At 36.0% G+C, this 15,017-nt stretch overlaps 1 protein-coding gene across 2 annotated transcripts in view; it reads right to left on the bottom strand.

The window, feature by feature from the left end:
* Window positions 1-1,721: 1,721 nt before the first annotated feature.
* The window catches only part of LOC139115204 (enolase-phosphatase E1-like), a 47,778-nt gene continuing 34,482 nt past the window's right edge, over window positions 1,722-15,017 (bottom strand). For both annotated transcript variants that reach the window (XM_070677154.1, XM_070677155.1), the window contains 9 exons: window positions 11,522-13,282; window positions 10,329-10,508; window positions 9,490-9,585; window positions 8,384-8,494; window positions 7,632-7,813; window positions 7,012-7,151; window positions 6,348-6,577; window positions 5,424-5,559; window positions 1,722-4,747 (listed from right to left, as the gene is read on the bottom strand). In XM_070677154.1, the coding sequence (XP_070533255.1) occupies window positions 4,642-4,747; window positions 5,424-5,559; window positions 6,348-6,577; window positions 7,012-7,151; window positions 7,632-7,813; window positions 8,384-8,494; window positions 9,490-9,585; window positions 10,329-10,508; window positions 11,522-13,282 (2,942 nt within the window). In that variant the 3' untranslated portion in view covers window positions 1,722-4,641. The remainder of the gene's footprint in view (window positions 4,748-5,423; window positions 5,560-6,347; window positions 6,578-7,011; window positions 7,152-7,631; window positions 7,814-8,383; window positions 8,495-9,489; window positions 9,586-10,328; window positions 10,509-11,521; window positions 13,283-15,017) is intronic.

Raw genomic sequence — 15,017 nt, 5'->3', positions numbered from 1 at the left:
TCTTATTAGGCTTTATAATTAGGAATCTTATAGGGCTTTATCATATGGGAATCCTTTAAGGTGTTTGCGTCAGTGTAGGCTGTCCTACAGAAAAAACAAAGGTCTATAGGATACCCAACACAAAGTGTGACATGCCCTATAAGCTGCCCAACATGATTCCTATAGGAAAATCAAGTTTTACAGGCATCTTATAGCAGTCCAATAGGAATTTTTGTGTTTACAATTCAACATCTTTCAAAAGCATTGTGTTATTTATATGAGCCAGCTGGTTATTTTTTAGCATAAAATATTGTGCATATATCAGTAAAAAGCAACAATGTTGAATTGAACTTTTTATTATTGGAGTGCATGTACTTATAGTCACAGTCATTGCTGTATCAGTGTAATGCAGGGTTAGCTATAGTCATCTTGAAACCATTCCCTCGCAGCACAAGGTCTTGCCATAGACAGTAGACGGGAAAGATTCATCTCCCTGTCCCTCCCCCCTTACTGGCATCTATGGTCTTACTTATGAAGGTAGATGTATTGAAGCGTAAATTATGGGGTACTGAAGACAAGTTGTCTACACCATATTGGAAGTGCTGAGGTTTGTTTACCAAGATGCACAGCTAGACTGAACAGTTTTGCTTCAGGTATCAATTAAAATACCATAAACCAGCATGTTAAAACCTTTACATTAGTAGCTTGAGAGCAAGAATATTTGAGTTGATTTCAATGATGCTTAGCAAAATTCATTTCACAGTGCAATGCAATAGTCTTGGGCAATACCGGTATCATTATGACAATGTATGGATTGAGACTGGGTAGCGCCCTCATGTGGCAAGTCATTTAGTACAGACAGATAGCTCTAATATTAAATGATCAACATTATATCATACCAGTATATCGATGGCTCAAATACAGCGATCTGATTGGGCGAGGCACTAAAAGAATTGTGGTATATTCAGATATATCATGGTTGACACATGCGCGAGCTCTCAGCTTGAGCAAAAATCCAGTTTTGATGTTCCATGCCAGAATTTCAAGATACTGTTATGATTAATAGCAATAAATTACATCCAGCGACTGTATACCACTCGATATTGACCAGTATATTGACCAGTATTCAAATACCGGTATGCACTCGTTATCGCTTGTGCATATGTCATGAACTGGCCAAAATCTCATGCTATACCGTCACTGGATGTACTTTATTGCTTAAATATTTCATGGCATACTACCTTGGAACGAGTTGATCAAGGATGATATATGAATAACACACTGACGCAGGCAAGCATGATCAAGACTGACTTGTGCTAACAGAACTTGAGTTCACTCCTACCCATTGAGTGACAGGGAATTCCTACACTGGCTCTGACAAAGGATGAACTCAAAAAGTCCTCATTTCCATTGGTCTTTGATCTCACTGTGGGTAGAATAGCAAAGACAATACAAAACAATATACAACTTTCAAAAGAGATGTGAGAACATCTGTATATGATCTTTGATGATAGAGTTTCAAGCAGTGGTGTCATTCAAGCTGTGATGACATTGACAGCCTGGCTACTGATATAAGGATTGACAATTTGGCTATTTTCTGTTTTCTTCCTGGTTACTAGTTACTGTCCATAACACATGGGTGAACGAGATGCATGAAATACCGGTAGTTCATCATATCTTCACGGCAATCAGATATAGAATTTAATACGCTGGTGAAGAAAGACCAAACGGTGGCAGAGAACTGGCATATCATTTATCGTTTATTTCCTTACAAGTGTCACAGCAAGTAGGTATACACTAGATTGTGAAATATTCTTGCTTGCACAAAGTATAAAGTGTTAAATACATTCAGAAATACAATGAATAGTAGCCTATATTATTTCACTGTTATTTCATTTAATTTCCCAATGGACCATAAAATGGCTATCAAATTACTTTTTTTTGACATTGCACACTACTCAGCAGATTTCTTCTAAAATCTGGAAATATTGTATTTGACTATAAGCCTTACAGGAGAAATACACCTAGAATGCCTAGGTCAAAGGTCAATGTTCTCTCCATGTCAACAACTGTATTTCCTTTGATTGGTTTTCATTGACTTCAACTTTGACATTCGCTTCAACATTGACTTCACTTTGCATCACTCTTGTCAAATCCTCTAAACATTTTAAAAGTCATCAAATATCTTCTTCATTACAATAATTTTGACAAAGTATCCTAAATTTGTTCTGATATGACTTCAACAATGAAAATCAAAACACCAAAACTGAAAGTTCGGATGCGGAAAGTGTACAAGTACATTGTATTAAAATACCAAAGAGAATACACAAAAATGATAAACTTGCATAATAATAATAATATTCAATTGATAGCTAAACACTCCCGGGTCAATTACAAATAGTTGTTTGTAAAATTTAATTTTGTTTCGGGATCTGTCCCTATTTTCAATTGACTGAAAATTTTGAAACATAAATTGCTTCTATGTTCAATGAAATTTCTTTATTGACTGTAATACTGCCATTTGGAAATAACTTGTTACTCACTGTCTGAAACATCAAAATCTGTGCATTCGAAGTTGCAGTATTCTAAATCTGGGAAACAGTTCTTTGAGATTTGCCAATTTAAAACCCTTCTAGATACTACATTACATATAAAAGACAATAAAAAGTTACGGGATAGAAATAGGACATGTAAACTAAGTACTGTATTTACATGCAATGTCATTACCATTGTGTTACTGGTCTTACAAAATTGTAAATGAGGTAAAGTGATAATACCATTTATCTGAAGAGGCTGGCTGAAGGGCGCCCCCATTAAAAAAAGATAAAGAGTTCCTTTGTTTTTTAATTCACTTTAAACGTGCTTTGCTACAGACATCGAGTTGAAATTTGCTGAAGGAGTAATGAAGTGTCATCATTTAAAAAAATATTTAAATCACTTATAGTTGAATAATGTAATATGTTTCAAATTAAGTTTGTTGTTTTTAATGAGAAGCCAGCTTCTGCAGCATGTAGTAAATACAATGTCACTGGTTTTAGGATTTGTTCACCTCGTGTACAAAACGACAGATTGGTTTTCACAAAGAAATAAATAGAAAAGGGACAATTCCAGACAACATCATTGGTGAGACCCCTGAGGGTCAGCCACATACTAGGATTATAAAGTACTGTGTTAATCCATAGACTCTAAGATCTATGGTTAATCCAGCTGAGGTTACAGTTTAACGTCGGACAAAGCACTCACTCAATGACAGTGATCAAGTGTTAACAATAAAAGCATATTATGTAACAATAAATCAAAGTATCTGATGGCTGTGAATATTTCCCATGGGCAGTTTAAATTTCAAATTGCATCGAAAAATTTGTCTAAAAGAGAAATCTGAAAAGTGATTTTGGAGTATACAGAGCAAGTCCCTTCAGAGGAACCAAGAATTGATTATCAGTATCAAAGGATGAAATTCATTTCACAACATATGAAACTGATCAATACAATTAAACTTGAACATTTCTCATTAACTAACTGGAGCTATGCATATGATCAGATTTTACATGTATTTCATCTATTGCTTTCGTCTAGTCTTTCAGTATTTTTGTGATAACACTGGCTTTACATTTGCTTACAACTGGTGTAGCAGTCCATTATTCTAAAAATAAATACAATGGGATGACAAAAATTATAATAATAACAAATTTGGTTGATATTTGTGCTTTGACATTAAAATTACATAAAATTCACTATAATGACATATTTGTAAACTGATTCTATCATAATTTACCTGTAAAAATATCTTCTGACAGAGACTGGTAAAAAATACTGAAGGTTTAAACTGAACGGAAGATATAATTAATCTTGGATACATATTCCACTCCAAAAATAACACTGTATATACTTCTACTCTATATGGACCACCATAGCAGTTGGCTGAGAGGCTTTCCACATGCGCTGTATACATTGATAAAACTTTTATATTCACACAATGGATCAATAAGGAGCCTGTAAGCAAACACCAAGCTTAAATACTTAATTTATCACCATTTTACAGCATATGAAGATACATTGTTTGGAAAAATGAAATGTTTGACTTGGTTGGTTGCTTTCATTCTTCATGCTGAAAATATGTCTATCCCCTTCTAGCCATCCAGCCTATTATCATGATTGTATGCATAGCTGACAGTACATACCTTAGCATGGTACAGAACTGTCAAATAGCTGTAAAAGCTGTCATAGAGAATGTCACAGCATTGGGATGACTGGCCTGAAAGTTTCTATGTCATAGTCTTTCATTCTTAATTTCCACTAGCATGTTTCATCAGAGATACTGCACTAGCCTTGTTGACAACAGTGCTCGAATTCTGAAAAATACTTATTTAAAAGCTCACGAAAATTTTGAGATACAACTGGCATTTAGAAGATGAGAATTGGTTAATGTTGAATAGTCAAAGAAAATTTCACAGGCTGGTGTGAAAAGTACCATCAATTTCTGTTTACATTGAGTATTACCCTTTTAGTTTACATCATAAAAGGACTGTAAAACTGTCCTTGACTTTGCCTGACTTTGGAAAGTCCTTCAAAAATTAGTGGTTATGGGGTCCATTTGCACCGTGCAAAGGACCAGATATTTACAGAATAATATATCAAATATTACATAAGACACTGAGCAGTTTACATATCTTCACATTCGCCATCAATAGAATCTTGCTCTGTCTGTGATGGTAACTTATCAATACAAATCCAACGTCCAATTGACTCTGCCAATGCTGATATCCATCTGAGAAAGAAGAAATTAAATATTTCTACATTTCTTACTTTTATAAAAAACTTGTCATTTTCAAAGATTTGCCTTAAAATGTGCAGCAGTTTTCATAATTTTCACAGATCTTGATTTTGACAAGCTGGAGATTATGGCCTTCTTTCATGTTTTCAAAAGCATAAACTTACCTTCCATTTAAAATAGAATACTTTAAATCCTATTTAAAACGATATGTATCATTTCTTAAATTTTTCTGATGAAATCAGTAGGATTAATATTATCTGAGTTACAGAAATACTTTTGATGGTATTGCTGCCAAAATTAAAACACAATACTGATACAGGAATCTCAAGTCTTTTTTAACACCATACACAGTCTGAATATTGTGTATTATTTGTAATGAAAATTGGTTGTTTCAATGGTTAAGAGAGTACATGTTCAATGCACCATGCACAGTGAAACAAAAAGAATACAATAAGAATGTATCTAAACATAGAGTTGGTATCTGTGTTTTGGAAAATCTACTGTACACTTATCACATCCAGTCTCATCTTGGTAAGGGATTCTATTTCACCCTATGAAAAGATATTCTCTTTTGAAGTGTAAGCATCGCACAGCAAACAAAATCATTTCAAATTCTTTTATTGCCTTACTTACAATTTTTGCTGCTGCAGCAATGCCATGACATACTCACCTTTTCCTGTCCACATCATGATCTGCGTTGAAGTACCACGTTCTCATCTGAGGATGTGGTGGGGTCAGTGTAAATGCAAACCTCTTATTGCCAAGCTCTGTCTCCTGGATACTGTATCCATGGAAATGGGCAACACCTGATGTAAAAAAGTTTGAAACACACTTGAGATCACATATTTCTATCCAAACAATGAACAACAACAAGCTTTAAGACACTTCAAATTTAGGAAAATCATAGTCCACACACTCAAAGTCACTAAACTTCAAGTCACTTTACAGCAATTTTCGAGTACTTTTTGAAGTCTAAAATACAATTTTCCTGGTGAGATTTGTCTATGTCATTTTCACAATACCATGACACATTTTTCATGATTTGTGAAAAGTTTGGATGGGCTATCAATTTTCCAGGCCTTTCTAGAATTTAATGTCATTTTCAAACTTTACAGGACTTTAAAGGACTTTCCAGGAGAGTACAGACTCTAATTATGCAGTATATGGTAGAACTAATTCATATTTATTAGCATGAAGGTCCTGGGCATGGCTGAAAATACATGGACATAAACTTTTGGATTGAACTAAAACTGTTTTCTAGGGGGTCTCTGGCAATGCTCTCTGACAATTTTTCTAATGATTCCCTAGGTTAGTCGAGATTACAGAAAAATACTGGGGCTACCGTTCTTCACGTTTGCCATGTCCAGTGTGTACAAACACAAAACAACATCCCAAATCACTGCTCCTTTTTGCTTTGTACAGATCCTGTACAGATATTGCACCAGAGTCCAAAAAAGTCATTGATTGGTTGGTTCAAATAGAATCATGTGATATGCTAATCAGTATGATCACAGATTCTGATAGGAAAAACAAGTCACATGATATTTAAATCAATCTCAAAAGTTTCAGAAAGATATTACAGTGGACATTTTACCTTGAGCTCTTGGTGACATTTCATCCACATAGTAATAGAAACAAGCATCTTTTAGCACACAGTATCTCCTCCTCCAATTCCTCCTCCTACCTCCCATTTTGAAGAGGTAACCATGACAATCAGGCTGGCTTATTGACAAAGCAGGTAGACCCACATTGTGTGTGCTGATGTCCAACCAGGGATCACCTTTATTCTGTGGATTGGTGGCTTCTGTTAGAGCACCAGCCCATCTGCAAGATGTTGAAAATAATGAAAAATTTCACAGCTGGAATTGTCATTAGCCTGGTTTTTACGTCAGAGATGTACCAAGAACATATATTTTATTGTTTTCTATGATACAAAAATATTTTTAACAATGAATTTATTGACATGATGATGTTGATAAACAGATATATCACAGAATTTTTGAAATTCCATCTCCATCAACAAAGCAAAGAAACCTTAGATGATAATGCCACATGATTCTGATGATTTACTTTGTTTGACCGTCCTACTTTTGAAAACTAACAGTGCCAGGATGCAAAACTAAAAATTTAAATACTGTGACCTAACTTTTCTTTAAGAAACTTTGCAGCAAAAGTTTATCACAGTAGCTTAAATTTGCAACAGGAGTGCTGGCACTGAGCTCTCAGTAAACAAATTGTAGTAGAAACATCAGACTCACCTATTCATTTCATCTTCATTTGATGCATGGAGGTAATAAGTCTTGGCACCATACTTCATTAATTTGAAAGTGAAGTTTTTGTCGTAGACTTTTGTGACAGTGTAGTTTGGTAAAACAATGGCTCCAACTGGCTCCTTCTCCTGTTTTCAATGACACACAGAGTTTCAGATGCAAGTTTAGTAAATTAGTACAATTATTATATGGTATCAGTTTGGTTACTGCATATGTTGTTAATAATGTTTGTATAATTGTAGAGAGAGCAATCTAATAATATACGAAAAGTATTATGCTCAGAATATTTTCATGATGGACTATGGTTTAGTTAGTAATCAACATCAAGTGTATGTTGAGATCCTTACAGAGGAAAAACTTGAGTGGAACAGGGTCATGGAAGTAAACTGTCACTTTCAACACTCTATCATCAATATCACTATAGTACATAAATACCGGTATACCCACACAGAAAAGCATTCTTGTGAACAAGGTTTTTTGATAAAAATTTGCTTGGTAATCTTGGTTATTGTGGATACCCAACTGACCTATAATATTTCTAAAGTCACACATACTACATCATTGCGGACCAAACACATTAACTTTTTTGCCAACATTGTACAACTCACCTTGTCAGTCTTGTAGTAGTAGAGACAGTTGTCGTGTTTGAGTACAAAGTATCTCTTCCTCCACAGCTTCAATCCAGTGCCACCTTGCTTCATCAGGTAACCAGATATGATTGGCTGGTCAGAAGGCAAGTTGAGAGCATTGGAGATACATGTACCAACAACCAGTTTGATAGTGTCTCCAGCTACCCAGTTAAAATACAGAGAAAATAAGACAAATAATATTTTCATTATAATCATTGCAAAGAAAAACTTTGACACACAATGAATGAATGAATGAATGAATGAATGAATGAATGAATGAATGAATGAATGAATGAATGAATGAATGAATGAATGAATGAATGAATGAACGAGTTCAATGAGTGAAACAATTCCTTCTGTATCATCAAAATTTTGTATGGAAAGAAGTATCCTTTGTTGGAAAAAAATTCATTTTGATTCATAACTACAACAACTATTCCAGTATAATTGGCACTACTGATCAACATAGATGTTATTCAGACACATAAAAATTTACCACAATTTCAAATGGCCACTATCAATACATTGAATACTCTGGGGAAAAAAATCAAATCTTTGATTTTCACAAAACAAGATATTGAAAACTTCACTTATTCAACAACTTCAAACTGAGCACACAAAAACAGCATAAAAGCAAAGTATTGTAAAAATTTGAGTCCTAATATCTCATCCCCCCATCCTGCATAGTCTACCTCATATGCTGTGGTAATGGTAGGAAAGGTCAGACCAACCTTGTTGGACTTGTTTGACAACTTCATAGTGTGATGCCATCATAACGTCCATACCATTGACTTCAAGCACTGCATCACCAAGTTGAAGACCTGCCTCCTCAGCTGCTCCACCTAGTGATTTAGAGACAGACAATGCATTCTACTTACTCAGTATGCTAAAGGGATCACGTGATGGCGGTACAAACAAACCCAACTACAAAATCGTGTATGGATATGCACATATTCATATATTCTATGTTTCTAAGTCTATGCACATTGTTTTGTTTGTACTATGGTCCATTAAAATTCCCGGCTTAACCCATTACTAAATCTTACGCCCTCATTACAAATGTAGTTTGAAAAGACGGCCAGATACTGAATAAAACTTTTGGAGTTTAAAACTTTGTTCTTTCAGGAAAAATCCATTCTCATCACATAATAGTGAGAGCACCACATCACTCTAAATAGCCTCTGTGGTGTACTATGGGGTTAATATTATGCTAGTGGGAAATTCTGACTACATAAATATGAGGAAAACTGCAAGTGAAAGGGGATAGTAATTTTCTATAGATCACAAATTTTAGCACATAATCAGTTGTAAATTTTTTTGACAGCTGTTTTCAAATTATAAGTCAAGCACTCAAGTTATTTGATGTACTTTGGCGTCACTGCGACAAAATGATGACAAATGACAAACACAGCGAGACACTGGCCTTCGAAACAGTCAATAAAGTTATTCAGGATTGTAAGATCTGCTAGGGCATTGGGCATAGCTCCAATTGCTCCGTGGCACCCAGCTGATGAAGTTTTCAATATTTGAGAGTGACCATCTCTGAAAAAGTATTACTGACCATCTCTGAAAAAGTATTACTGTTACTGTAAAAGACCTCTGATAAAATACAAATTTATTTGTCTCATTCTGTGCAGTCATCTATGAAGGCTGCATGATGTACAACAGGAGATTGCAAACTTCAAGGCTTCTCGGAGGTTATTTATATGCTGATACACTTACATACAAGCAAGCCTGGCTTTTTGTGTTGGTTACATGTCTGGAGTTTCTGTAAACTTATGGCCTGGTTGATAGTACTGTACTGACATTGTTGACATCAATCTTGTGAAATACTCACCCTTATCAACCCCTGTCACTCTGACTGGCTTGCTGAACTGAATACGAAAACCTAGCTGACCGTCTTTCTTCACAACATTTACCGTCCTTTCTCGAACTGTAACAATGACAGAAATTGAAATGAAATTTCAGATTTCAAAATACACACAGACGGTGAAGAAGAATAGTTTGCGGTCAAAATTCCAATGTTGGCAGTTGAATGCCTGAATATCCAGCACTGTATATCACAGTAACAATGATCTTCATAAATTATTTTCAACGATTCTCGTTGTCTGCCACAAATGTGAACAAGTATCAGATAATTTCTACAAGTGCACTACTGTTGAAAAACTAGAGCTCACTATCCCTAAGTGGTTAAATTCTATTGTTCACCATTCTTAAATGTGTTTACTATTTCTATTTTGTCATCATAAAGATATGCATGGTTTGATATTTTAACGTGAAAAAGACAGCATTGATGAGGTGAAAACTCATGAAAGGTTGATTTGTTTTACTACCTTCTCCTCAAACACAGACACAAATATTCTCAGTGACAAAAATCAACAGATGATTTCTGTGATAAAATGTCGGTATGTCCAATGACTTGACCTATCTGTGACCTCTTATAGCATAGAGTTATTTGCATACCGGTACACCATACACAGATTCTGATACAAGGGAAGACCATAGAGATATCTGAAGGACTACGGACAACAATTTTTCACAAGGAGTTATTATGCAAACACATTCTTTTTGTGACATAGACAGTAAAATTCAATCATGTCCTTACTCCACTTATAGGTGTGCAAGTAATTGTAACTGATACACAGAATAGTGTACCAGTATTTGCTGCATACTCACAGTTTGCTGATAGTCTGCTATAGCTTTGCCCTGAGTCACTCCATAGTATTCTTTTCCTACTAGCTATACTCTGGTAGCACATCTGAAACTCTGCCTCTGACGCTGTCGTGCTGGTGGACCCACGCTCGACTCTGTCACGTGAGAATCCACTGTCAATGCTTGAGGGGCTCCTTGGAGAACCTGAATTGTTTTATAAAGTGCAAGATTTTTACTCAGAAAGAACTGTGGATATCAATAGCAATATATGTGATCAAGGATGCTGGGGACAGCATTATGAAATAAAATTTCAAAATGACTACAGTATATTTAATCATTCTGATATACATGTACATGTACACATTCCACATGTCAGTTCCTACTTGAACACAGCATCAAAGCCACAAAGCCGTTCATTGCCGAGTTATCTACATATAAAGTACAGAGAAGTAGTTGCATTAGATTATTTTAATATAATAGTAACCAAAGGAAAAAAGACCTCCCAGCCCAATGGGTTTATAAGTCACCTTATAATTAATTATAATACAGTACAGAAGTGTGAGGAACAGGGTATACAGCAGTTGATACAAAACATGTTATATACATGCATAGTTGTACCATAAATTGCGTAGGGACAGGAAGGCATAATTCACACTTTGTGTCTATAACCATCTAACAAATCAGTCTGGCACGCACGTACGTACTCAATTTCTACTACCCTCTAAACATAAAATAAACACTTCATGAACTTTTCATCCACACACTTCCATATGTGTACTTTAGGGGCCAAGAGAAGCCATTTAGAATGTCATCAGTTGTCCCAAGGCCAGCAGCTGATTCTGAATTTCCAGTCAGTCTAAAACCTGGTACAGTTGTCTTTACTTACACGTACATGTACTGTAGATCGTATATATGCAGTAGTATTGTAACATTCACTGTTTCATCAGACAAAATTTACAATCTACTCAGAAATAATCAGCCTATTCACAGACCTAAATTCAGTGTATGTAGATTTGTGACCATGTACTTGGCCTATCTGTCAATGGTACGTACATCTATATCACTCTATTCATCAACATTGCTACTATTTCATCAAATACAAGTACATGATATCAGGTTGCACTTACCCATACAAGAGTATCAGACACACCCTAACACACGATGGAGCAATTTTCAGACGCTGTCAAAGATAATTTAATCATTTTCAGAAAACTTACTCTGTGTGCTGCTTCGACTTGTTCTGGCTGAATTTGAAGCAAACACTGGTTCATCATTTTCACCGACATAAATCCAAGCGGAGGCTCGATAACTTTCATCAAAGATACCACCATCATCATCGTCTTCTTCTGAATCGTAGTCTGCCGACACTGAACCCTTGGAGCTCTTCCTTCGTGGTCTTCTCTCAATAGTGTTAACTCCATTCTGATTGGCTGTACTACTCTCCTCTTGCTTTAACTGGCCAATAGAGTGGTCTGTATCATCTTTAAGAGGTTCAGAATGTCCCTCAGCCCTGTCATTCAGGTTGAGGTCTTCCAGTTTCTTGTATGGTATAACAGGAGTGTGTTTTGGCGGTGGTGTACCTGCGACTGGAGTCGGTGGAGGAGTCTGTGGCTGGAGCTGTTCATTGCTACTTCCTGTTTCTCTCTCACTGAACTTTGTGAAGTTTTCTTGTATGGGAATGTCTGTGATCTCAATTCTTTCATCACCTGCAGGAACACCCTTGTCCACGTCTGTTTGTGACTTCTGAAGTGCATACTCCATAATAAGTTCCTCCGAAGCCTCGGATATTGTATCATCCAATTCCTTGAGAACGCTTTCCACTGAAAGGCTCTCTCTCAACTGTTTCTCAACATTATCCATCACTCTCATGTCCTGATCCATTTCTGCAGAGTCACTTTCTTGTTCATTTCTACTTTTGTCCTTTATTCTTCTCACAACATGAACTTGGGCCACAGTCATCCCGTCTTCATTTTCCACAATATTCTGACTCAACCTTTTCGGTTTGGGAGGCGCCAGAGGCTGATTTGTGTCAACGGCCTCGGTCTGTGACATCACAATGTCCGCAGTGGTGGTGCTGGTAGTTTGTGTCTTGTTCTCTGCATTTGGATCCAAATAAACATAATGTCTGTCCTCTGTACTTGGTAGAGTTGTGTAGAGATTTGGAACAGCTGTTGAGGGTGCAGTTTGTTCTTCGGCTGTTGATTTGACCCGCGGTGGTTTCTTTGGAGGCTGTGTTTGATCAATGTCTACCCTCAATGGGACCTGTACATCCAACTGATATGGGTCTGACTTTGCAACCTTTCCCTCGGATACACTGCCACCGCCCCCTATTCTCTGAGCATCCCCATCCGTGAACTTTGACCTCCTCTTCTCAGATTTCATCGAAGCCTCTCTCTCCCTCTGCCGCTTCTGTTCCAATTGCCTCTGCAGGAAACCAGCTGGTACGTCCACGGCACGTTCGTTGGGATCTTGTTCATCCAAGGATTTTCCATCACTGAGACGACTGCCCTCATCATCATAATGAAAACTTGAATTTGTATACACAGAGTAACTACTGTATGCACTGCATTCACTCACTGTAGTGCCGTCATCAGTATTTTTCTTTTTTCTTCTCCGTCTCAAAAAACTTCTCCTCTTTTTCTTCTTTTCCTGTTGTTCAACGGGATACTCTTCCTTAAACTCCTCCTTGGTATATATCATATACCCTTTTTTATTTTTGGCACCCACTTTATTTTTCCCCATTTCGTCGTCGTCGGAGCCTTCGCTCTCAGTATCAGAGTCCCAGGATGCTGAATCTCCGGAGTACGAGGAATCGTCGTCGATGTCTGATTCAGTAGTTTTGTTCTCTTTTGATTCTTCTACTTTGCTTTCTTTGATGTCAGCTGGTGTCCCCTCAACATGGTTGACATCAGGTGTATTTTCCGTCTCACTCTTCCTCTCATCAGCTGTTTCTATGTCTGTGACATCATTTGACAAATCTGAGTAAAGGAGGAAACAAAAAAAAAAGAAAATTTGGTTGAGATGATCAGTGTTCAGAATCTTTCACCTTGATGCTGTAGTAAAAGATGAACATCAGTTTTAACAGAAAGTAAACTGGTTTTGAGATCACAGCAGAGTTATTATCACAGAAAAAACCTTTGCTTCTCAGTACAATAACTTACACTTAAAAGGCCAGAAATGCAGTATTTTTCATAATTTTAGTTCACTATTTTGTTTTTTATGTCATTTCAAGTTCTCATCTACTCCCCAAAGCATTTTCAAACATTCTTTTTAAAGCTGCCAGCACAATGTCCTTACATGTACATGTAGAATGCACTCTTATTGTTTTACATCTGAATTCTTATCTCGACCCGAATTCTGTTGTCAACAATAATTGACAAGCAAATACATTACTGTGTATCTCAACATGCTTATGACTAGATTAGAACAGGAACCTGTGGTTGGCATTTAAAACACAATACAGTGACAAAAATTATCAAAAGTTACAGTTACTGGCCCTTTAATTTTTCCCATCAAAATTTTAGTCCAACATTTTACCAATAGTTTATGAATTTCTCATAACTTTGGACCAAATGGGCATCAATTTTTAATGCCTACAGTTTTTGTTCACATTTTGGGGAAAATTTGAAAAACTAATCGTCTTGATCTGAAAAAAAAATTTAAGATTTGTGTCCAATTCCAACCTGTTTTTGTTATGCAAACACTATAAATAACATTTGTAAAGAGATTACCCATGCACTGACAAGAAACATTTGAATAATTTGCTGAAGTTCACATGTAACTAAGTTATCCACTCTTTGAAATATGAATGTATAAACATGAACAAGTCTTCCTTCAACAAACAATGTACATGTATCATTCTGAATCAATATTTACATATAGTAAATATTAGCGGAAATCAAAGGCTTTGAAATATTTGTGAAGTTAAACTTTCCTGGTTACAAGTGGAATGTTACAAGTTTATCAGCAAGAAGACTGTTGCTTCAATTGATGCTACACAAGAATGTCTGTATATTTATCGACTAAAATTACAAAAACTCAACAGTTTCCTCAAGTTACTATCCGATAGGTTTTGTTTTCAAATTGCTTTCTAGAGACAGAGCATACCGTACATGTATGCTTCAACTCTGACAACACTCAAAGAAATCAGATTTGCTCAACAACACAAATTTTGCTCTGGAATTCAACAAAACCAACAAAAGGAAAAGTAATGTTATTTTTATAATGATGCATTAATATAAAGCACTTTTAATGATTCAGTTATCTGAAATTATCAGTCCTAAACAATTCCAAAATATTACTTTTGACACGAAAACTACAAAACTACAGAAAAGTTGGCATTATAGGATGCAAGAATCTAAAAAAAGAAAATCATGCATTGTCCAGTCTGTTCACCTTGGTATAGGTCAGCGTAGTATTCAATGGGGGTTCCTTGTGTCGATATGCACCCTCAGCTGGCAGAAAATACTCATAGTTTTGTGTTTTTATTCATTTTTGTGAAAGAGATACAAGAGTGTTTGCATGGATAACAGTTTTGGCAGTTGACAAGAATCACTGACAAGAAAGCCTTTCTTTGTAAGTCATGTTGAAGTTCAAACTTCACAAACAATCACGGCAGACGAGTCATCTAGGTCAAGTTATACATCACGCAACACCCATGATACTCTATATATATGTGTCAATTCTCTCTGCCAACAGAATGTGTTTTGAATT

Source organism: Ptychodera flava, chromosome 17, assembly GCF_041260155.1.
Source record: "Ptychodera flava strain L36383 chromosome 17, AS_Pfla_20210202, whole genome shotgun sequence".
Lineage (NCBI taxonomy): Eukaryota > Metazoa > Hemichordata > Enteropneusta > Ptychoderidae > Ptychodera > Ptychodera flava.
Note: the sequence above shows the minus strand (reverse complement) of the source record. Positions and strands in the feature narration are given on the sequence as shown.